Source organism: Zonotrichia albicollis, chromosome 14 (assembly GCF_047830755.1).
Source record: "Zonotrichia albicollis isolate bZonAlb1 chromosome 14, bZonAlb1.hap1, whole genome shotgun sequence".
NCBI classification, from domain to species: Eukaryota; Metazoa; Chordata; class Aves; order Passeriformes; family Passerellidae; genus Zonotrichia; species Zonotrichia albicollis.
In genome coordinates this window covers 4172345-4197114 of record NC_133832.1, presented here as the reverse complement: position 1 = coordinate 4197114, position 24770 = coordinate 4172345, and the positions used below count along the sequence as shown (strand labels likewise).

General features: G+C 45.0%; 1 protein-coding gene across 2 annotated transcripts in view; it reads right to left on the bottom strand.

The window, feature by feature from the left end:
* TRPC5 (transient receptor potential cation channel subfamily C member 5) overlaps positions 1–24770 on the bottom strand; it is a 110178-nt gene that overhangs the window by 18998 nt on the left and 66410 nt on the right. For both annotated transcript variants that reach the window (XM_074551861.1, XM_074551860.1), the window contains 3 exons: positions 22066–22205; positions 16719–17041; positions 11555–11750 (listed from right to left, as the gene is read on the bottom strand). In XM_074551861.1, coding sequence (XP_074407962.1) covers positions 11555–11750; positions 16719–17041; positions 22066–22205 — 659 coding nt within the window. The remainder of the gene's footprint in view (positions 1–11554; positions 11751–16718; positions 17042–22065; positions 22206–24770) is intronic.

Genomic DNA, 24770 nt, shown 5'->3' with positions numbered 1-24770 from the left:
TCCAAGCAGGGTATTTGACGTAAGTGGTGCTTAACATTTTTTCAAAGGAAAGGATGTCATAGAAAGAAAAAGTCTGTGAGAAAATCAGGAAGCTACAAAGTCAATTAATGCATAGGTAATTCAGCTGCAGCTGGCAACAAATGACTTTGCTTTCAAAGCTGGGGATGACATACTGAGGGGTAAGAACTTAATAGGATCAATCTCCAAGATAATACAAGAAAAAATTACTAAAGGAGGACAACCTAGCATTAGGAAAAGCAATTAGAACAGTGAGGGGATGAGACAGCCAGAGAAGAGATGAAAGCACTGAGGAGCAAAGGCAGGTCCTGGGCTGCAATGCCCTGGGACAGGCAGCCCTTGGCAGAGGAAAATCAAGGAAAACCCACCTGGAGCAGCCCCTGCAGCAGCAGGCAGGGCAGGACAGGGGGGAAAGGGAGAGCAGCTCCCCAGGATGCAGCTCCAAGGGGGAAACGGGGAATTTGGCTCCTGCACAGAAAAGGAGCATGGGCAGGTCCTGAGGAAATACTCATAAATTAATAATAGCACTGGGAAACAAGGAAAAGGAATTCTTGGACCAGGATGCAGGTAAATGACTTCAGGTAAGAGCTTGTCTGGTGTGACAGTGTTCACAGGGGTTTTCAGACTGGGGAAGAGAAGAGGATCTGACTCCATGTTTCAGAAGGCTGATTTATTATTTTATGATGTATATTACATTAAAATTATACTAAAAGTATAGAAGAAAAGGTTTCAGAAGGCTGGCTAAGAATAGAATAGGAAAGAATGATAACAAAGGTTTGTGGTTTGACTGTCTGAGCCAGCTGACTGTGATTGGCCATTAATTAGAAACAACCAACATGAGCCCAATCACAGATGCACCTGTTGCATTCCACAGCAGCACATAATCATTGTTTACATTTTGTTTTTGAGGCCTCTCAGCTTCTCAGGAGGAAAAATCCTAAGGAAAGGATTTTCATAAAAGATGTCTGCGACAGTCTGGCAAAAGGCAGCAAGGCTCTTAGGAAAGCAAACAGCACAAAGAAAGAAAAAACCTCAAATGCAAAGTTTTATACAGCAGATAAACCATCACTGGGACTGTGAGCCTTCAGCACCTGAAAGCTGGGGAGAAAATCCCACATGGCAGAGCCCACGAAAGAACACACTGTGATTGAGGAAGTGAGGAAAAATGTCCTTAATTTTGCAGTGTCCAAGACTGCAACAAGACACAGCACAGGACCTGCGTTTTGTTATGGGTTGGATAAAGAATTCCATCTCTGGAGCACAGCCAAAGAGGCTCAGGAATTATGGAAATGGGGTTGGTTGCAGTGGAAAAGAAAACCACAAGTGGCTTCTGAGCACGCCAGGTGGGGCAGAGAGCAGGGACAGCCCAGCAGACCTGGCCCAGGAGCTGTGGCACTGCCCATCCCTGCCCTGCTTCTGCCAGCCCCAGGGAATCAGTTTGTTTGTACTTGGAAAATGCAAGCTTTAGCATCTCTGCTATTTATAACCTCCATGTGCAGAAGATATTCATAATTAAAATTTTTATTATGGCTCGCGATGTGCTGCATTCCACAATGTATTTAGGTTATATGTACATATATAGATATATATCAAATGCTTTTCATCTCCCAGCAGCATCTTGGATGGAAGCAATGATAGCTAATGAGAAGGCCAGGGAATATTATATTGGAGAAAACACAGAGAACTGGGGATTGTGCTGGTTTTAGTGCAGTTAAATTATAGGAACTGACACCTTTTTGTTTTTGCAGTCATATTCCAGTTAAGTTCAGTTTTTATTTTAATAGTCAAATAAATCTGAGCAGTGGGAAGGTCATGCAGAGAAGCAGCTCTCTAAAAGCCTCAGCAGGAAGATATCACCAAGGCTTTGTTCTTCCTGCCATCCATTCTCTCTCCTCCATCACTGCCTGATAAGAGCCTCTTTTCATGCTGAAGGTCAGAGAGATAAGGGGCATCTGTGCTGATAACTTCACCACTCCAGCCAGGTCAGAACCAAGTAACTCTCACATGTCCTGGAGAGCTGGAGGGCTGAGCAGGTATGGATAACCCAGAGTGTTGGAGTGCTGATGGCTCTGTTAGAGCTAAGGCAAAAAGTAAACAAACTTAGCCTCATTTTTACTTGCCCTATTTCCAGAATATTGTCTTTGATTTTTTTTTTTCTGCATAGCCAGTCAGGCTGGGATTTGATCTTCAAAGGTCTTTTTTTAACTCAAGCCACTCTAAGAATCCATAAAGTTCTCATTGCTAAAGAAAACTTTAGCAATGAGAAAGTTCTCTTTAGCAATGAGAACTTTATGGATTCTTAGAATGGCCTGGGTTCAAAAAAAAAAAAAAATCTGCATTACACTTGGAGATACTGCTGGGCTCAAGAAAGTGCCTGTTCCTCCCTGAGCATCCATTCCCAAAGCTTAGAATCAAACTGAGTTCTCTGTTCTGGCCTCAGGGTGCTCACTCTGTCAGTCCAGGCCACCTTCTGCAGGTGGATGGGAGCCCTGGATTCCCTGCTGGACACAGCCAGGATGATTCCCTGGCACAAACTTGCCCTGGAAGGAAGGAGCAGTGCAGAATTCCCCATTTTGTGTGCAAGCACTTGGTCTGACCTTGGCTCCTCCAGCTGAGCTGCTGCAGGTGAACTTCAAAGGGGAAGGACAAACCACAGAAAGCAAAACCCAGCCTGTGAGTCACGGTGTCCTGCTGAGGATGGAGCAGAACACTGTGAAACTGGGCTGGAACAGCCTCTGGGGTGTTCTGCAGGTGCCAGGCTCCCCAAATCTCAGAATTCCCTCATCTCCTCAGAACCAAAGGCAAGGCTGCTGCTCCTCGTGTCCCCTCCCTGCTCCTGGCAGGAACACGGCTCTGTGCAAGTAATTCAGGCACCAAATGCCTCAGTGCTCTGCTCTTTTATGGCTGCCCATAAACTGCCTTTCCTCAGCACAGGAGTGGGGCTGGATTGTGTGCTTTACTGAGCCTGCAAAGGTCACAGCACCTGAGGGAGCAGCAGGTGCCCAACACCTCTGCAAGGCAGCCTGCTTAAATGCAGTGCCTGAGCTCAGCTGCCAAAAACTGAGTAATTGCTCAAAAATTAAAAAATCTTGTGTCCTGACCATTTAAATCCATCCTTGAGCCAAAGGGAAGGGACAGATTATAAATGTATGAGATTGCCTGAGTCTGTAAGTGAACCTTGAGCTGTGCAGATAGCACTGACTCAGGAGACAAGACTCTGTTTTCTCCCCCAAAATACAGGGATTTTAGCTGAATGGCTACAGGGAACAGAACCAGCAAACAGAAACAGGTTATTAATCACATCCCCATTTAATTAGGAGTGGTTGTGTGTATCCTCTCTCACCTGTATGATCAGCATCCATTTATTTGCAAGATTGCAGGGTGTTGCAAAAGGAAATCTCTGAAGCACTGGCAGCTAAAAAGTCATATTTCAGAGAATTCTTAGTAATATAGCTGTTTCCATTGTTCAGCACCAGGGGAAAGCTCTTCCCAGATAAATTCCTTTTAGTATTTCACTGCTTTTTCCTCAGTAATATTCTCCCTTTATCTTTCACTTTTCCCCTTTTCTCCTGCCTTTCTAACAAGAGTCCCCTCGATGCAGAAGCACAAGATAATGCTAATTGAGCTTGTCAGGCCTAAATAAAAGATGGGATAATGCAGGGGCTGCAACCTATGTGGTTCCATCTGGAGACTTCAACTTCTATCATGTAGCAAGAGCAAACCTTGCTGTGCTGCTCACACGAAATGGGCAGAGAGTTATTGACCTGTCAGGCAGGGCACTGGGGTGTTAACCACACCAACAACCCCCAGAGCCCAGCCCTGAAAATTCCAAAAATAAATGCCAGCAAACTCCCTGGAATACCTTACATCAGCCAGGGCTCATCTACAGATTGCAAGTTCATCTTTGTTTTACTTGAGTGTAACTTTCCTGCCCTGAATAAGCCCCGAGATGGTTTGGCCATGGTGGTTCCCAGGGACACATAAACTCCTGTGGTTTCAAAGATTAAACGCAGCAGAAAGGCTGAAGCTCCTGATTGTGCTGCCAGTTCTCACAGGAGAGGCAGGATTGGATCCCAGGATGGAGCACAGGCTTTGTCTGGGCTAAGAACAGAAGATGCAGCATGTGAAGCTGGAGCACATCGAGTGCCTCTATTTAGAGGCTCTGCAAACACCAGATGAATATTAACAATGTGATTCAAGTCCATGGGTTACATGTAATTAGGCCAAAGCCAGCAAAAAGACAAACAGTTCTACACCTTCAAATGAATCCTTTAGCTTGCTAACAAAAAGCAATTAAGCTGCCTGCCAGTCTGGAGCGAGGCTCCAGGGCTGATTGCACACACACAGGCTGTATGGGAGCATCCCAACACACCACTGCTGCATATTTCCCTTCACTTTCCAATAAAAATGCACTGGGATTCTCCCCACATCTAGCCACAAGGTCAGAGAGAGCACTCAGCCTTGGGAATCCATCCCACTGCTCCTCAGTGATGGGCTGCAGCTCCTCAGGAGGGAACAGGAGTGGGATCCAGCATTTCTTCACATGGAAATGGAACAGAAATCATGGAGTCATGGAATGGGCTGGGTTGGGAGGTCTCAGATTTCTGCAGCTGGAATGGCTCCTGAGGTGTTAGAAAGTCTCTTTTTTCCCAGCCTCACAACCAAAGAAGTCGAGATTCCTCGGTTCTGCTTTTCAAGATTGTTTATTTTTCCTTATCTGTTACGTTCTTTCTCTGACTTGCTGAGACCTGTCCAGCAGGTCAGGTTGTGGCAGTGACAGCCCTTGGGGTGGTGTTGGCTTTTTATACTAAGAACTACGTGTGCTTTATTTACAATAACTTTCCAATACCTATCACCTATGTTAGACAGTCTGTCTCTACTCTATACCAATCCAGAAGTGCCACCATCACAGCAGAAGATGGAGGACAAGAAGAAGGAGGAGAAGGAGGATGGGACACTCCCAGATTCCTCCATCTTGCCTCTTGAACCCCCATTCTAAATCCCCAAAATTCTGCTTTTTCACCCTGTGACAAATTAACCATCATTCTACTCAAACTCTTGTAGTTTGTTATTCTTCACACAAAGTTGGTAATTGTTTCCATGGGCTAAAATCAAAGGTACAGGTGTTTTTCACTCTGTGCCAAGGTCTCTGAGTCCCTTGCCAGGGTCTCAAGTCCTCCAGGGCAGCCAAAGGAATTTCCTGGGTTCCAACAGGGAGGGACCTTAAAGCTCATTCTATTCCAACCCTCTGCCACAGGGACACCTACCACTGTCCCAGGCTGCTCCAAGCCCCATCCAGCCTGGCTTTGGACATTTCCAGGGATCCAGGGACACCCACAGCTGCTCTGGGCACCTGTGCCAGGCCTGCCCACCCTCACAGGGAACAATTCCTTCCTTATTCCTGATCTGAACCCACCCTCCTTTAGCTCAGGGCCATCCCCCCCTGTCCTGCCTGCCTGTCCAGGTGTCACTGAAGGCACTGACTGAGTGCAGGAGAATTCCCCATTTCAATTAATTACTGCTGGTCCACAGATGAGCGCAGTAATTGAGATCTGGGTAATTAGAGCTGTGCTGCAGAATAAAGCAGATGTGTGAGTGTGTCACCTGCACCTCAAACACTTCTGCATGTGGGCAGTGACCAGCAGATGTGTGTGCTGGTCAGCAGGAGGCTCTGAGGGCCACAGAACTGAGGGGCAAAGAGGGGAATTTCACTCAGCTGGCAAACCAAGGAAGAGCCACTTCATCCTCTTTCCAGAACCCCCTTGTTTCACTGCACCATAAAAAGCTTCAAGAAATATTGATCCCAGCTTGTACTGGCAACACAACAAGAGCATAATTTCATTACCTGCTGCATTACAGAGTTAAAAACTGATGGCTTAATTTCTAAGAAATTCAAATTAATGGTGCTGAAATGAGCCTGGGAGATGAACTTTTCCCAATGCTTTAGAAGAGTTTGGTTCTGAGATCAGATTTAGGAGCTGGCCTTACCTCTACAGGGCAACAGCCACCACCCCAAAATCTGCCACATGCACGGACATTGTACTTCAAACTGAGTTTATTGATTCATAAAACTCCTCCTTAGCCAAACCACCAGGTAATAACTGTGCAGGTCGTGCAAGCATAGGAACATTTTCTGACAGTCCTGAGGGTCACAAATCACAGTGGGGAACAGAATTTCTGCTGGTGCTGTGAATTAAACTGGCTAGCAATTACTGCCACGGTGCTGAGGGAGTTCAGCTGCTGCAGAAAAGTGCAGGAATCTGTGTGCTTTGCAGAAGAAGGAAAGTTTGAAAGTGCCACCTGGGGGAAATCCAAAGTTATCTTGGAAACAATGTAATAGGGAGCTGAAAAATCTTTATGTTTCTCTGTGCCTTAATTTTTAAGCTCTCTTGCCTGCAAAAATTGATAAAATTCCATATCTAATATCCCTATACTTACAGTCAAAGTTTTATTTATTTTATAGCTGCACATGCCATTTCTTTTTAGTGTACAGTTTTTGTTTTGCTATGCAAAATATTTCTTTTCTTCATTCTCATCCTTAACTACTCATGTTAATCCACTCCATTTAATTTCATCATCTAAAACTGCATCCTGAGGTTGGTGCCCAATGCCCTGATTCCTGCAACCCAAACACTGGCACTAAGTTCCAGTTTAGACATACACTACTCTAAGAGACACACTTAAAACTTTTTTTTTTTTTTTTATTTTAAAGACTGCAGCCTTTTGCAGGAACAGCTGTCTGAGATGAGCCAGCTTGAAATCACAGAGGTACCAACCAACAGGAGGATACAAAATACAGTATACAGAACAATTTTGTGACTTTATGCTGGCTGCTGAAGTCATTATTCCAACATTACACACAGACACTGCATTACACACTTGAGGCTGCAACACCTTCCCACATGGGAGTTAAAGGGAATTTTTCTCAGGCTCCCTTTGGTGTTAAGTAATCCCTGAGGTATTAAACATCTTTGTACTTTTATCCCAGAACATCTGAAGGCTGTGAGGGCCCACATCTCTCTTTAAAGTGCAGAGCTGTTGTGCACCATTCATCACCCCAGCTCACCTGCAGCTCTCCCAGCAGCAAACAGCCCGTGGTTTCCACCCTGCACAGCCCTTCCTTGCTGTTCTTACACTGGTTGCTGCAGAGTCACCACTCCTCGTGCAGCTCCAGTGTCTAATTCCTGCCTGACTCCCCAGAATAATCACAGGTGTGGCCACCAGGAACAGGCTGTCAGAAAATACACCTGAAATCCCTGCAAGTGTTTCTGCACTCGAGTGTCACAGACATCTTTTATGAAAAATCCTTTCCTTAGGATTTTTCCTCCTGAGAAGCTGAGAGGCCTCAAAAACAAAATGTAAAAAATTATTATCTGCTGCTGTGGAATGCAACAGGTGGATCCGTGACTGGTCTCATGTTGGTTGTTTCTAATTAATGGCCAATCACAGCCCAGCTGGCATGGACACAGAGCCCGAGCCACAAATCTTTGTTATCATTCTTTCCTATTCTATTCTTAGCCAGCCTTCTGATGAAACCTTTTCTTCTATTCTTTTAGTATAGTTTCAATGTAATATATATCATAAAATAATAAATGAAGCCTTCTGAAACATGGAGTCAGATCCTCATCTCTTCCCCAATCCAAGAACCCCTGTGAACACCATCACACCCGAGGGCACCCCCAGGGCCAAAATGCACCTGCACCCTCAGGAACACCAACTATGCCCCTTATTGTGAAAAAAATGAGCATCTGGCAGGAGGATTGCATGACATGATGAGAAACAGCCCATCACACAAAGTGTCCTCATCACCCACTCAGTTACTTTCTGCCACTTACAAATGATGCAGCCACCTCGCCACCCTCACATCATTCCCTTGTCCTTCCTCTTGTGATTGTGACAAATTCCTCTTCCCATCCTCGGCTAATGGCATTTCTGTCATGTCTGGAAGGTATTGAGATGAAGGAGCTGGCAGTGCATAACATCCCACTGCATCCTATGCTGCTTGTATAAAACATTCTGATCTTCCCATATTGAAACACACAGGAGCTATGGAAATTTGGGGCATTGTATTTGGATTTTGTTTGCTTTCTTGGTGAAAGATGGTGTCTGCCATAACCAAAGTATGGTTTGGCAAAGGAGAAAAATGGGCTGTCTGGAAATAATCGATATTGAAACTGCTTCAGGGCACTCCTGGAAGTATGTGTTTATTGAAGTCTGAAACAGCTGAGGAAAAAACCAACAAAATTATGGCAGAAAAGTTTCTCCTTCTCTGAGTCAAAAACCACTTGAAGCAGAGGTTTTACTCTTTGCTTGCCTTGCTCTGCCTTCCACAGACAGTGGTGCTTTCGTGCTGTGTGCCTGCAGTGCCTAATTAAACACCAAGCCCTAATCCCCAGACTGGGGAGACACAAGGAAGGGTCAAGGAGGAGCAGCCCAAATTCTCCTTTCTCAAACCTCACAGCAAAAACTTATATATGAGTACAGGAGAAAAGCTGACCTGAAAAATAACTGCTACAAATGCATTAGGTGTACTTGTCCCTGCAGGAGAGGAGGGGAGAAATCCTGTTTGCATTGCAGCAGTGCCTGGGGCTCATTAACAAACGGGATTAATGAAGATGTCCTCAGCACTCCACTGCAGGGAGTCAGCAGGCAGAGATGCACTCTCATCTCATTCCCCACATCTGTTTTATTGCTCTGCAGTGATGCTCAGGCCCAGGATTTCCTGCTGATGCAGAAGATGACCTGCACCCAACCCCAAGGACTCCTTTCCCCTCCTTCCCCCTGCAATTCTGTCATTCCACGTGTGCCCACTGCAATATAAATACCAGGAGGGAGAAATGCCCAGTCTAGCACCCAGCCTGCTGTCATTCAGCAGGGGGTGAACCTGATTACAGGAGGTTAATTAATGCCCCACATTTGTAAAGCTCAACGTTTATTAACGACTTGTTTTCTTCGAGGGAGAGATTAATTGATGTTTGCCCTGAGGAGACACACGAAGGAAATTTGTCCCTGAGAGGAAGTGGGATGCAGGGCAGAGATGGGCAGTGCCTGCCTCCTGCCTTCCCAGGAAATGTCACTGCCCTCGGCATCACCTGCAGCCAGACACTTTCACTGACAACTGCTGGGGAAGATGAAACAGGAAAGCCTTATAAATATGATTTCCTGGCAAAAGATTTTGAGAATATAGAAACTACAAGCGAGATTGAAATGAAAGAAAGCTTTGAGATAGCTCAGTTACTGAACAACTGGAAAACAACGGTGTGCCTGGCTGAAGGTAATCCCCTTTTGATGGAACAACACCCTCTGCTTGCAGACAGGCCCAAGGGTCAGAGCAGACCCTACAGCTTGGCAGAAGGGCCCAAAGAGGAGTTTTTAGGGTTTCAAATGTAACACAGTGTGGTAATGTAATGATTCTTATAGGCTATATGAAAATGCTATAGGATTTGTATTTTGTACTAGATTGGTTACTGAGAATTAGAATATTCAACACAGAAGAAGATTGTGTTGTAACAGGAGCCTCGCGCTCTTACCCTTTTACTCCCTCACCCTCTCATCCTCTCTCCCCTCTCTTCTCTCTTTGCTGCTCTGAGCTGTGTTTGGCAGCTCCCAGCAGGGCCCTGCACCCAGGCCCTTTGCAATAAATGCAATAAACCACAAGTTCCAGCCCTGGCTGCAGAGATCTCTGCTCTCCATCTGTCCCGACTGTGCTACCCCCTGACGTTCCTACAGACAGCAAAGTCTCCTGAAGCATTTCCAGTGTCATTTTCCCAAGCAGGGGCTCATGCTGCTCACTGAACTCCATGTTTTACTCAGTTATCCAGAGTTCAGCCCTCCAGCCCCGGCTCTGTCAAGGGCAGACTCTCTGATGGGGCCAGTCGCTGCAGCCAGCTGCTCCAGACACAAAACCATTACCACAACAGCCCTCCCTGGACCCTTCTCTTCAGTTAATTGTTATGATGGGTCCCTCTAATTCATGGGGGATTGTGTGTAATGTGTCATTGCATCACTGGAATTATTCAGGGGAAAGAATGATGAGTGGTTTGTGGCCCAGTGAATAGCGAATACTGCTATTCTTGTGCCAGTCTTAGGCTGGGCCTTTGTCTTAGTGACAAGCCTGTTCGATGACAATAAAGGAAAGGGAATTGGAGAAAATGGCCAAGGAGAGAATCTTTGTTTTCTGTCCCTCATTCCAGTCTCCCTGGAATGTGAGGAGTAGCAGCGAACAAAGAGAAAGCACTCAACACTCGAAGCATTGAAACAGACTGATAAATGCCTTTGTGATAAACTGCTTTTCTCCTCATCTGGAAGGTCAGTGGTCCAGTTTTTCTCATACTTTTTACCATGATAAAGATCAGATGTCCAAAAGAATCAGCAATTTGACCAAGTGAATTTAGGAACCACTTGAATCAGCAGATAATCAACAACAATTGTGGAACCTGTTCAAGAAAACAACTCAATACTCCCCTCTGTGCTTCAGCCAGGAAAGGAACTCACCCACACACATCCCCGGAGACTTGTCCAGGAATTTGGAAATGGAAATTGTAGAACAGCTTCTGATTCTGTTTTTGCTCTGGTTTATCTTCCAGAATAAAACCAGAATAAAACAAGAGTCACCCAAAGCAGAGGAGGAAGCTTCTATTCTATCTATCTGTACTGAGTGACCAGGCAGGGACACAAACAGCTTCCCCCACTCCTGTTTTGCTCCCAGATGCTGCAGCAGAGCAGTTCAGCACCTCCCTGTCTCCAAACCCATCATGTTTGTGGTCACAATGGAGAGTAAGTGCCCACTGGTTTATCTGAAGTCCTGTGCACACAAGATTTTGCTTCCTTCCATACTGTTCCTGACCTAAAGAGCCTTAAAATGCAGAGCCACGCTGCTTTAGCTTTCAGTCTGTTTACAAATTTAATCATCAAGGTACAGATTGGCTTTTGGGTACACAGAATGAGATTACAGTGGAGAAAACAGTTTTGAACATTCAAATGAAAGTTCAGCTTGGTAAGGGCTCTACAGCCCCGAGCTGCCTCAGCTCAGCTCCATCCTGCACTGGGATTACTCAGGAATCTCACATGGTTACACAGCCAGGAGACTCTGGTATTACACATGGACATGATCTAATTTCAAGTGGGAAGAATGCGGAAAAAGAAATTGCAGGACTGGGCTCCTGACACACATGGTTTCACATGAGAAAGCAGAAATGGGATAAAAAAATACACCACAACACCCACCCCTCAGGTTCTAACCAAACATGAGGAAGCAGTGGGAAGTTTCCCTTTACACACCCAAGGTGGTCAGCAAGGTCCCTCCACAGGAGGAGACAGGGGCAGATCAGAACCCATGAGCCTTTTCCAGCTTTACAAACAGAGCAAAACCTCCTCCTCAGGCATGATTCAGGCTGCTGAGCAGAAATCCCAGCTACCTGCTGGCAGAACCTGGGGGCAGCGCTCTCCAGCAGCCCCGAAGGGACCCATGTGCTGCAAATCAGACAAATGAGGCACACAGGGAGAAACAGCAGCAGAAAGAGAAGGGGTAACTCACAGCAATGAGCTGGTAGGAGTTGTTCATCATGGCTATGAGCATGTTCAGCAGCACAACGAGGGAGATGACGTTGTAGGTGCCAAACATCGTGGCCCCAACAAACTCGGTGAACTCGTGTCTGGCTTTCACGTTGGTCACGTAGAGATTCAGCAGCCCAAACACAGACCAGAAGAGTGACTGGAGGGTCTCGAAAAGCCTGCAGAGAAAACAGATTTTTAGCTGGCTACCTGATGCTGGGGGGTGGAAAATGATCTTTTCCCACACAAATATTGGGAGACATCATCTAGCACAGCCTTTTATCCCTCCCTGGGGACAGCCTGTGCTCAGCCACAGTGACCCACCAGCCAATGCATGTGAGAGCTGTCCCATCAACAGCATTTGCTGTCTGTCCAAGAGCCCAGACAACATCCTTGTGAGATGCAGCGAGCACAACTTCCCCGAGGAACCCAAGGCTCCCTTTCCCACTCTGCACTCTGCACAGAACAGCCACAATATATTCCATTTAATTAAAATTGCCATGCTGCGATGCTGCTGCTATCTATAAACTCTCCTGTTTAATCAGTGCCTGCATCATTAACATGTCTGCAGGATAAATGCTCAGGGAGCCCATCCCCAAGCGTGACTGCAGCAGTGAACAGTGCACAACAACAAGGCACCACGAGGTGGGACATGGCAGAAATCACAGCATTTGCACCTTTGCTCTGTTTGGAACACACCTGCCCAAAACACTGCTCTGTTTGCAGTGCACCTGCCTGAAATGCTGCTTTGTTTGCAGTAGGTCTGCCTAAAATGCTGCTGTGCACCTGCCCAAAATACTGCTCTGTCTGCAGTGCATCTGTCCAAAACTGTTCTGTTTGCAATGCACCTGCCCAAAATGCTGCTCTGTTGGCAGTGCACCTGCCCAAAACTCTGCTGTATTTGGAATACACCTCCCCAAAGTGCTGCTGTGTTTGGAACACACCTGCCCAAAATGCTTCTCTATTTGCAGTGCACCTGCCAAAAAGGGTGCTGTGTTTGCAGTGCACCTGCACAAACTACTGCTGTGTTTGGAATATACCTGTCCAAAACACTACTGCTCTATTTGCAATGCACCTGCCCAAAATGATACTGTGTTTGCAATGCACCTGCCCAAAAACACTACTCTATTTGGAATATACCTGCCCAAAACTCTGCTGTGTTTGCAGTGCACCTGCCTAAAATGATGCTGTGTTTGCAGTGCACTTGCCCAAAACTGCTCTGTTTGGAACACAACTGCCCAAAATGCTGCTCTGTTTGCAGTGCACCTGCCCAAAACTGCTCCATTTGCAATACATCTGCCCAAAATGCTGTTCTGCTCACAAAGCACCTGCCCAAACCTCTACTGTGTTTGGAATACACCTGCCCAAAACGCTGGTGGCTCAGTGGTTGGAGCAGCAGCTCCCACCCACCACGGGCAGAGTCCCTGGCAAAACCCTGCAACCACAGCCCGGTAATGACTCAGATGAAAGAGAGTCATCACATTAATTCAGCTCAAGGGTTTCTCTTCTTCTGAAGGCCTCCTTCCCTAGATGAACCAGAGCTGACCCCACTGAGCTGGTGAGATCATCCCAGGTCTCCCTGCTTCCAGTGACCTTTCGCAGTCACGTCAGACGCGCAATCAGCAATCGAAGTAATTGCTCTATTTGGGCATCTTTGTTTTGGCTTGCCAAAATATGGCGTTTATATCATCCAAAAATGACATTTATATGCCTGTTTAAGAGTTCCCATTTTGGCCTGAGGTCAGCAGATGTTTTCAAATGCAACTTCTAGACACATCAATATGAATAATTCAGATGCTTTACTTGACATACCAGGAATCTGTTCTCCCATCATCTCCAGGCATTTGTTCACATGTATCCCCATGCCTTATATGAGGATTGTTTATACTTTGTGGATGCAGCGTTTCACTGGCCAAAATCATAAAGATGCTTTAAAGCAAAAAACCTTTATCCCAAAGCTCAGGCTGTTTGTTAGGCTTATTAAATAACTAAGGTAATAAAATACAGATTAACCAAAGAATGCCAAGCATTTCTTTACTAGAAGTGGCGGAGTGCTAGCTGTCTTTTAAAATATTTATAATATTTTTACTATTAACAGTAGAAATACTACTTGGGCTGTAGGTACAAGAGAGACAGGGGTTCTAATAATTAAAGTGAAATCAGTTTTAGAAGTGATCAGTGCGTTGTTCTGGATGCACAATATTACCCAGGTGTGTAATCTGGGCCCAGACTAAAGAAAATATGCACATGTAGTGCCCTTGACAAAGACACCAAATGGTTCCTGCAGCTCTGTAGAGCAATGAGGATGCTGTGAGGTGCTGTGTCCTCAGTGTTCAATGACAGGACAGGTCCACAGCCTCTTTTCTCAGCCCATGTTTCAGGGCAGGCTCACACTCCTTTGGAGAAGCAGCTATAAAGAAATAAAATTTTGGAAATGGTGATTGAGAGGCTCTCATGTCCTGCTGAGTGTATTTTGAATCCTAATCAAACAGAAGAATTCTCAAAGCTCCACCACTCTCTGTGGTGGCTTAGGGAGAACAAGTGCCCCCTGTGCCACAGGAGCCTGTGCCCAGGGAATGGCAGGGAGAAGGACACAGCAGGCAGGGAGGTGTGACTTCCTCCACCCCTTCCTCCTCTTCCTCACTCTCCTCTCCCCCCTTCAGTTGCCAGCATCACAGCTATAAACAAATTTTCCAATCATCTGCCTAAGCAGCAGGCACTCTGCTTTCTGAGGGATGGCAAGGCCAAAGCAGAAAGCCTTAAATTATTCATTACTTCCCCTCGTTGCTGTCACAAAGGAATATTACTTTTCCGTGATGTGTGTGCAATGCAGAAAATTTCCTCGCCAAGAAAACGTTAATCCCACCCTTTGAGAGTAATAGGAAATAACGTGGCAGTAAATAGGTGTCACACTTGACACAAGCTGCACACACACCAGGGGCGTCCTCTTTGCTCCCCTGGAAGAATTAGAACTCATTGTGAGCCCAGGAATGCTGGTGGGAACCAAAGTGCACTGATTCAGAGCTTTGCAGATTTATTCCTTCATAAGGAATGAGCCATGAGCAAAGTCAGGGTCCCCAGCCCTGCCTGGACTGGCTCCAGCCTCCTTTGCTTCCCCCCCAAAACAATATTTGGATCTGCAGCTGCTCCTTCCCAGCCACTGCCCCGTGCTGTGCATCTGCTCCCCAGCCAAATGTCAGCTTGTGCCGGGGGTGTTAATAAAGACCATTTAAACTTTTAAGAACACGTTAAATAAATTCCTTAAGCGAGGCTCAAACAAAAAGTACCTGCAGAGTGTTCTGTCCCCTGCCAGGAGACCTCACTCCTAATGGATCCCCTCCCACTGGGACTTTGTTTTACACAAACCTCTGCCACAAAGGCTGAGCCCCCTCAATTTCCTTTCTGTGCTGCATTCCCCTGGCAGGGGGTTTAAATGAACGTTAGGGTGGCAGAAATTGTGGTTTGTATTTAAGCTGATCGACACACTTTCTGCTAAGTGCTTCTTGTATAATTTTTAGCTCTAAAGACATTACACCTTCTTACAGACTTCAGGATGGTTGGTTGGTTGGTTGATTTGCTTTTTTTCTTTCCCTACTGGCCCAATGTTCTTTTTCTTCAGTCAAATCCTGCTGTTACTTTCTCCACTTAGCTGACACAATGAAATCTGTTAAAAACCAGTGTGCAGAGGTGGCAGGCCCAAACCAGAATGCAGAACTGAACACATCTGTTCAGCACAGCTCCAGAGAAAGGCAAGGTTTGGTAATGGATTTTGTAGGCTTGACCCTTCCTGAGGTAGAATTTACCCCTTTACACACACTGTGCTTGCCAAACCTTCCTCCCTCTGGCTGCTGCATCAATATGGACACAGAGCAAGGAATAATTTTGTTATTTAATTCCTTTGCCAGGGTAGCACGACACATTTCTGGGGCATGTGAGGCAGCTAAAACAGCAAAAGGTCTGAAATCTTTAATTCTGTTTCTTATTAGCACAATGCAGGTCCATTCACTTCCCTCAGACAGAGATGGGTTTCATGAGAAAATTAATCAAGCCCGTGGTGTTCCTGTTCTGCAGTGGGAAATGGCACATGTCTGGTGTACCAGGGCCTGCTGCTCTTGAAGGATGGGCTCTATCCCATGAAAATTCCATATTTCTTCTAGGAGAGAGCCCACAGGACAAAGCTGGAACCTCTCCTCTCCCAACCAAGTCATGTGGCCGGAGCCATCATCCGTTTTTGATAACAGTGCAAATACATCCCAAATCCTGTCTTAACCCCAAACCTTCAGCTGACAGAGGGAGGAGAATTATTGGGCATCATGACAAGTTTTATTTAATTTAGCATAAAGTGGTGGACAACAGTTTTGTTTTGCTTGTTTGCAGGGCGTGGGCCTTTTTCTAGCCCGTGCTTTATTTATTTCTCCTGCCATTGTGAGTTAAGTACTGTGCAAGCAGCAAGAACAATCGGGTGGGGGCTGATTATTATAATTATTTCTACTATTAGTAATTAAAACAAATACATCAGCAAGACAATTCATGTCATTTTTCAGCATGTGCTTGCTCTTTCAGCTCTGCCAGATGTCCTCACAGCAATTTCCATGCCAGCGGCTCAGCAAAGTACCAGCATTCCCAGCAAAAAAAAAAAAAAAAAGATTCTGCTGGGATTTTAGTCTGCAAGGAAATCAGAGAAGCCTGCAACATCATGTATCCATAAAAATGGTATAGGTGAGATTGTTGTTGTTGCTGCAGGCACATTATTTATTAATAAACAGGTTTATTCCTTATTTTCTTCATTTTATTCAGGTTCTCCTCCTTTTTTCAGTAATTAGGCAAAACAATCACTGCGGCAAAAGGACATTTCCTTTCCCAAATCTACTGAAATTGTGCATAGTCATAACAAGATTTAAGTTGCAGGATCATGCAGGGAAAATCCTTGGGCCAGAACTAAAAGGTCTCCCAGTGCCAGACCTAAGTGAGAGTCTTTGTGACAGCAGAGCTCAGCACAGTGTCTGTCCCACTTAACTCCCACCTTTCCTGCAGGGCCAACCACCTCACCTGGCACTTGCAAATGAATAAATACAGGCTCTGTCAGTGCAGTGACAGGCAGGGGACAGGGGAAGCAGCCTCAGAAGCAGAAAGAGAGGATGTCTTACGTGGAGAAGGCATTGTTCTGTTTCTCACATCGGATCCCCTTGCAGTTGTTGGGTTCCTCCGAGGCACTGGTCTCGTAATAAAAATAAAGCTGGTTCAGTCCGTTGGCAAAAGCCAGAAGCACCAGGCAGTAGATAAAAAGGAATTTGAGGATGTCTAGCAGCATGCGTCCCAGAGAAATCTGCAGGGGTCCCAGGTGCGAGTTGGCTGTAAACAGGGAGATGAGGCGCAGGGAGCTGAGGATGTTGGATATTGCAAAGAGGGCTTCTGCAATCAGGGTCGGGTGCCACATCTCCCACTCCTCCCGCGGGCGAGAGCCATTGTACTGGCAGGAAGGAACAAAGAACAAGGGCAGAAAAGTGAGATGAGGTGTAATGACTCTGAGGAAACTCCACTCCAAGGTCACACCCACTGACCCAACCCTTCACAGGTAAATCCTAACCAGGTACTGTGGCACAAAAAAAGTTTTTAACTATTGTGGCAAGGAGGCCTCGATGCTGGGAATAATGTGCTCTGACTCCATGATTCAGAAGGCTGAACAATGGCTTTATTAAAACTATACTATATTACACTATAGTTAATTTTAATATATTATGCTATATTAATACTAGTTAAAATTAAACTAATTATATTACACTAATACTACATTAAAACTATACTATATACTATATACTATACTAAAAAACTATAAAATGATAAAAACTATACTAAAAAGATACCATACCATACCATACCATACCATAATAAAGATAGCAAAGAAAAGCCTGTGACTGTCTGAGACAGCCAGGACACAGCTTTGAGTGACTGGCTAATCACTCAAAACCACTTTCACCCATGTCCAATTAACCAAATCACTTCGGGTAAACAATCTCCATAACACATTCCACACGTGCAAAAACAGGAGCAGGGAATAGAGATAAGAGTTGTTTTCTTTTCTTCTCTGAGGTTCTCGCTGCCTTCCCAGGAAAAATCCTCTGTAACGAGAGCTGAGGCCACATTTAACCCCTTACACCCCAGCTGCTGTCAGGCTCATTGTCAGGGTTCAGGACTGAAGCTGACTTGATGAGGGGGCAGAGATGAAGGTTTAAAGATGCTTTTTTATTAATTGTGGCTACTACATTATGACCCCCTGATGGTGAGAGATGCAGGACCAGGTTTTCTTTAGAGGCTTTGGGTATGTTGGCTGTTTTTAGCCTAAACTGAAAAATTAGGATTTTTTTTTAAATTTGTGTTACTTTTGAGTTCACAGTCTGTGGGTTCCTTATGTCCATGGCTTCACACACAACCTCCTTCTCTTTCAACATTTAAAGGGGTTCAGATTTTAGCATGTTCCAGATGTCAATTTCCAATTACTTTTGTTCTTTCTCCTGCTAAATATGTCTGCACATTATAAACACTGCACATTCCAGGAACAATGGGAGGCAGGGAGAAGGAAGGCAAGAAGAAAAGCAGTGAACTATTGGATGCTTCCCTTCCCATGTAATCTCAAAAAAAAAAAAAAAAGCAGGCAGCCCAGAACCAAAAGGCTTTTTTCGTATTAATTTTCTTATTAGTTAATTTGTCATGGCAATTTTAGGAGAGTTGCTAAAGCAGAGGTCTTAATTACAGCTGAAACTGGGTACAGTTGAGTGCATCAATTACAACATTAACTGGGTTTGTAATGTAGCTGTAAAAGCAGAAGCATTTTCTGAGCAAAGTGCAGCCAGATGCGAGCAGGTACCACAAAAGATTGGTTCTGTAAAATGTAACTGCTCTGGTTCTGTGAAATGTGAAATGTAACTGCTCTGCCTTAACGACGGTGGCACGGAGAATGGAGTCAAAGACATTTAACATCAAGGAATAATTGTCCTTTTAACATTTGTCTCCGCTCATTTAGCATGCATAAAAAGGCAGAACTGCACTCAGGATAACACAGCTAAAACCATAACCAGCATGTCTGGGGCTCCTAAAATAATTCTGGTACCTCTGAAAAGGAAATGGCACCAATATCACACTGACAGGACGAGATTGCAGAGACTTTCTATTTAAACCTGAAGGTCCAGTACACAAATTCCAGTGTATTCAAGGCCTCCCAGTTTTTTCAAGGGCTCAGCAAAAAGCAGGTTGATATTTCAAACTATCCCTCTGTATGAAGGAGATGAGACATGATACAAAGGCATTTCAGCATGACCTCGGATTGCTTCTGACATTTCCAAACTGTTCTTTATTACATGAACATCATGGCCTGAGCCTGTTAACTTGATTTGAAGATGGGTCTTCAAATGCCTACAAACAGGCAGAGAGGTGAACTTTTTGTGGATATCCAGCAATGGGGGTGGGTGGGATTGAGAAGCAGATTTGCTTCTGGACAGCAGATTTGCACAGTTATTCCCAATTCTCTTCTGCAGGCTGGCTGGACACAGCAGCCCAGGGCTCTCTGATAGAGTTTAGCACACATTGCACATAAAGGTATGGGGAAATACCTTTTTTAAAGGTGTTAATATTTTTAAAGTATTGTATATTTTAAAATATTGCTTTAAAAAGAGGCATGGGACACTCTTCTGTGCAGTATTTAAAGCAATAAATAAATAAAGCAATAAATAAAGCAGTATTTCGGTCATTAAGGTAATATTTTGGTCCTTTATGAACTGATGGTATCTCCTCGCTTGGCAAATACAATCTTTAGAGCAGCCTTGCATCACAGGTAACAGAAAACAGCAGATTTCAGAGTTATCTAATGAAGCTGGGTATCTGGGAAGGCTGGAGTAGTTTGGTTCGGTGTCTGTTCAAAAGATGAAACACAGCAGAGATGTACACAAACTAGTACAAATAAATTACACCATGCTGTCACATTTACCCTTCCTCATTACACGATAATTCAATGCAGCAAATGGAAACTGATTAAGAAAGTATTTCTACCCTATAATTAGCCTGAAGATTCCATTGGTATCAGACAATATTAGAGCCAGGTCTTGGAACCAGTCAAATAAAAAAAATAAAAAATCTTCACGTAAAAACAAGGATGGAAAGCATTTAGTGTCAGTATGCAATTTATTTTTTCTGCTATTTGGCAGAAAGTTAAATGTCCATGTAATCCTTTGAAGTTCTAAGAAGTGTTAGAATATGGTATATTGGCATATATCCCAGCCTCTTCCAGCTCAGGGCTGTTCTATAAATAACAACTCATGTTGCAAAATGTTTTGGAGCCATTATCAACGTTACAGACCCTCACACTGCAGGGCACACTGAGTGACACAGGGCAGAGGGGACTTCTGTGACCATGTGTGTCACAGCTTTTATGGAAAATCTTTTCCTTGGGTTTTTTCCTCCTGAGAAGCTGAGAGGCCTCAGGAACAAAATGTAAACAATGGTTATCTGCTGCTGTGGAATGCAACAGGTGGAGCTTTGATTGGCCCGTGTTAGATATTTGGAATTAATGGACAATCACGGTCAGCTGCCTCAGACAGAGAGCCGAGCCACAGACCTTTGTGATCATTGTTTCCCATTCTATTCTTAGCCAGCCTTCTGATGAAACCTTTTCTTCTATTCTTTTAGTATAGTTTTAATGTAATCTATATTATAAAATAATAAATCAGCCTTCTGAAACATGGAGTCAGATCCTCGTCTCTTCCCCAATCCAAAAACCCCTGTGAACACCATCACAAATGTGTTTCAGAAGATTTTCTGCACTTCTCAGAATCGCCTGGCATGGCCCTCATCAGGAGCTGACCTAAGATGGGCCAGGTTTAACCCAGGAGGGTTTGAACTGGGCTCAAACTGATCTGTTCCTGCCAAACCTCCTGTGTGTGCTGGCCCATGGGGTTTTGTGGGTGGCCTGCACGTTTCTGTGACTTACAGGGAGCACAAACAGAGCTGCACCTCCTCTGGGGCTGGGCTTTGGCTGGGAGTTGCATCCCAGTGTGTGACTGCGCATCCCCTGGATGCACAGCTCCTCTAGTAATTAGTGTGAGGAAGAACCAGATTGGTAACATTTTTAGTTTTGTCCATGCATTTCACCATTTCCAGGTTTTTGTGTGTGTGTGTGTTTTGGTTGTTTTTTTTTTTTTTTTTTTGCATTGTTTATGGTTTAAAGACCAACCTTTCAAGTCTGTAATTTCCTCCCTGGTTCTGAATGCTGGGAGAATAAAAGACATAATCTGTTCCTGCTTTGATGCTGTTACAGAGCTGCCTCTTCAGGGAGCAGCAACCAGCTTATAAGCTTTTCCCTTTGAAAATCTGACTCACCAGGACTGCAGCCTCCAGGATTTAACAAAGGCCCCATAGCAGGGCTGTTTGCACTCTGGAGTCAATGGGCTTGGGGAAATTTTCTCCTCTTCTCCCCCTCTGCCTGCTGGGCAGGACTAAACAAGGCTGCTCTGGGGAAGGGCTTGTCCTGCTTATTGGGAGCTGGGCTGGCACAAGTGGAGACCTTGCAAAGCTGGGAAGAGCAGGAATGGCCAAGGAGCAGATCCCAGTTGCTGATTTACACCTGAGTAATTCCACTGACTGCAGAGAAGCTGCTGCTGATTCATAGCAGGGGAAGAAGTAGGCCAAGCACGAAGCTCCAGCTGAAGCCAAACAGAGCTGTTGCATAAGGAATTTTACTTTTGTGTCTTGCCTTTGAAAAAGGGAGACAGAAGGAAAAGTGCTTCAGGCCATCCCCTGGCTTCAAACCCTGTGCATATGCTAATTTGGAGCATCAGAAGTTTATAAATGTGGAAGGTGCTTTTGAGGATGAGCTCTGATGTGGGCTCTCACCACAAATGGAACATGACAGGGAAGAACCCACAGGGTGTGAAAGCCCCAGCTTGCTCCTTTGTCACTTCCCTGCCCACAGGTTACATATTGAAGAGTGACTTGACCCCTTTATATCAGATTATCAGAGAGAAGCCTCCTAAGAACAGTCTTGCTTTTCTCAGTAGACCTGTCACAAACTTTTGATCACCAATCTCCAGATCTGTAGGATCATACAGATTATAAAGCTTGGCTCTAGAAGTTTTCAGGTAACCCTGTTCTTGCTTTCCTTCTACCATTTTATTTAAAAGCCGTGTTTTCACTATGCATTGTTGAAGGAAGTGCCAGCACAGAAAACAAAAAGTGCCTTGGCAAGTGAGTAGCTGCAAAAGGCACAGAAAGTGGAGAAATTTCTCCCCAGTGCCCAAACAATCTATTTAACTTTTAATCAAAGAGTCAGAACGAGCAGGATGTTCATTCTCCAAACAAAATAGCTTTCCAGGTGAATATTCAAAATTGGACTGCTTGAAAAGCTGCTATTTTCTTTGCTTTGTGATTTTGATTTGAATAGTTTGTACCCTGTGTACCACAGCTTTCACCAGCACATTACAAATTCCCTCTCCCAAGTTACTGTACCTTGACATAGGCAACAATTTTAAGGGAGATAGTGGCAAGATAGAGGGAGTTCATTGCAAAATCCATCAGATTCCACCAGTCATGCACGTACTCATTGAATCCACCATCCCACATTTCCTTGATTTCTCCCCAGATGAAACCTGTAGAAAGAAAAGGAATTCACTGCCATGACAAGGCATTATTTGCCATTAAAACCCTGTGTATATACACATGATGTAACAGCAGACAATTTGAAATTAACAGCTTGGAAAAAATGCCTCATCCCTCCTGCCTTCCACAAAGCACAATGCTGCTGATTATGAGACATTTTACAAGTCTGTGGGGAATGCAGTCTGGAGAGAGCTGAAAAAGACCTTGGTTTCCTACCCAGGGCTCCAGATATGCACATGAGGAGACTGCCTGAAACACATGTTATTTATAACCAGGACGAGTGAATTGGCTCAGCTGAAATTTGCTCTACGTGAACAAACTCTTCAAGCAGCTGTATTTGGTATAGTTCCTAATAGATTGTCTGCTCTCACAGACACTGTGAGCAATTCATTGCTCTGTTGGACAGCACTGATTTTTCCTGGCTTTCTCTAGCAGCACCAAAACCAGCACAGCTCCTCCCTGACCTGGAAATATCACCCCAAAGGAGGAAGAAACGGATCCATTCTCTGCTCAGCCCCTGCATTGATGCATCCTGCTGCAGAAAAAGCCCACAGGGATTATTTGTGAGGAAAGGTGAGACTCAGCAGGAAGCAGGGCAGTGACTCACCTCGTGTCAGATATGGCTGTGGGGCTGGTGAGCTGTTTGTTCCCAAGGATACGGCCAGAGCCCATCATGCCAACCCTGAAATGCCTTCTGGTGATCATTTTGGGCACTTGCTAATGCTCACTGTACCTCCCTGCAGCTGTAAGGGTGAAGGGCAGCTTCTGAAATTCATCACCAGGCTGCTGAACCCACCTGACACAGTTCTGATTATAAGTAACTTCCATGTCCTTCCTTGCAGAACTGTTTAAATATTTCTGAAAGCCTAAGTCCCATCAAAAATCAAATGGCAGCTCCTTCATGCCTTGGATACTTCTGAAAAAATTACTTTAGAGCCCCAGGTATTTTGAATTACCCACTTGACATTATCCTTGAATGAAAAGTGGAAATGTGTGAAGAAGACACAGAACAAAGCAAAGCAAAACAAAACAAAACAAAACAAAACAAAGTACACCTCCATGTGCATTACCAATGTCATTACCCAAAGTGCTGCCCCTGCCTAACCACAGGATAGTGCAGTGGTCACTGATGTGCTGCTTGTAACTCAGCTTTAAGGACCTGGATGCTCAATCTCAAGAGCAGCAAAGTTGCAATGAACTGCTGCACGCCCCCAAATATCAATCTGAGCTGCTCAGCTGCCAGCCAGCAGGTCAGTGGCCACACCAGCACAATGTCAGGGCCAGCCATGTAATCCCATTACAGCTGCCTCCACATCTCTGCATGCACACAAACCCATAAAATAAAATAAATCAATGGAGAGGAGCCTGTTGAAGAACTCGTACACTGTATTTATAGTGAGTTATCCTTGCTGGTTACTATAGCTACAGCAATGCTGTGTGTGCCTGCTCTCTCTCCTTCTGTAGTGGAAAATATTTTGTAAGTAATAACCTTTAATCTGGTGAAACTGTTCTAATTTCTCTATTTAATAAACAGTCATACAATATCTCTATTTATCTGAAACAAAGGAACTCAAGAACAGACAGCTGTAAAAAAGGTTTTTGAAGGGGTTGTGCTTTTGAAAGGTTTTTTTTAAATGGATTATCCTTCTTTCATCTGCAAATCAATTTTACTGAAATGCCTACCATTTCCCTCAATTTTAACCATGAATTTAAAGATAAAGTGAATATATGACCTAAGCTCAGAAAAGACATTTAACCCCCTGAGCTTACTCTAAAGTTTCCACCAACACCTGCCTTTGAGTGCATATATCAGCTTCATCAGATAATGGTGGAGCTGTGCAAGGAGCACAGTGCCCTGGGTCAGCACCCAAAGTGATTTGTGAACACGTCTGCAACTCTTTCTTTCCTTCCTCGTTTTCCATCAGCAGCTTTGGGTTTGGCACAGGAACAGCTGGGTTTGCTCAGCACAGAGCCAGCCTGACCCAGAGCCAGAAGCAAGGAGCAGAGTCCTGGTGTCACCAGGACAGGGGAGCCAGAAAGGTGTGGGGAAGCAGAAGAGACAGAAAGGTGTGGGGAAAGCAGGAGAGCCAGAAAGGTGTGGGGAAGCAGGGGAGCCAGAAAGGTGTGGGGAAGCAGGAGAGCCAGAAAATGTGTGGGGAAGCAGGAGAGCCAGAAAGGTGTGGGGAAGCAGGAGAGCCAGAAAGGTGTGGGGAAGCAGGAGAGCCAGAAAGGTGTGGGGAAGCAGGAGAAAGGTGTGGAAACCTCTGCCCATGAGCAAAGTGCCTGGTGACACTCCCAGCTCACAGGGGTGGCACACAAGGGACATGGGAGCTGATCAGGATCCTGATGGAGCTCCCAGGCTTCCACTGCTGCTGTGCTGGAGCTCACTGTGGAAGGGTGAATAGTCCTCTCTCATCAAAAACACACCCATCTGGCTTCTCTGTCCTTCTCTCATCCCATCACAGTGCCTCACCTGAGCATCCCCAGCACACAGACCCCTCCTCCTCTGACAGCTGCCCAAGCCAGTCTGCAATAAGATCCTCACATGTAACTTC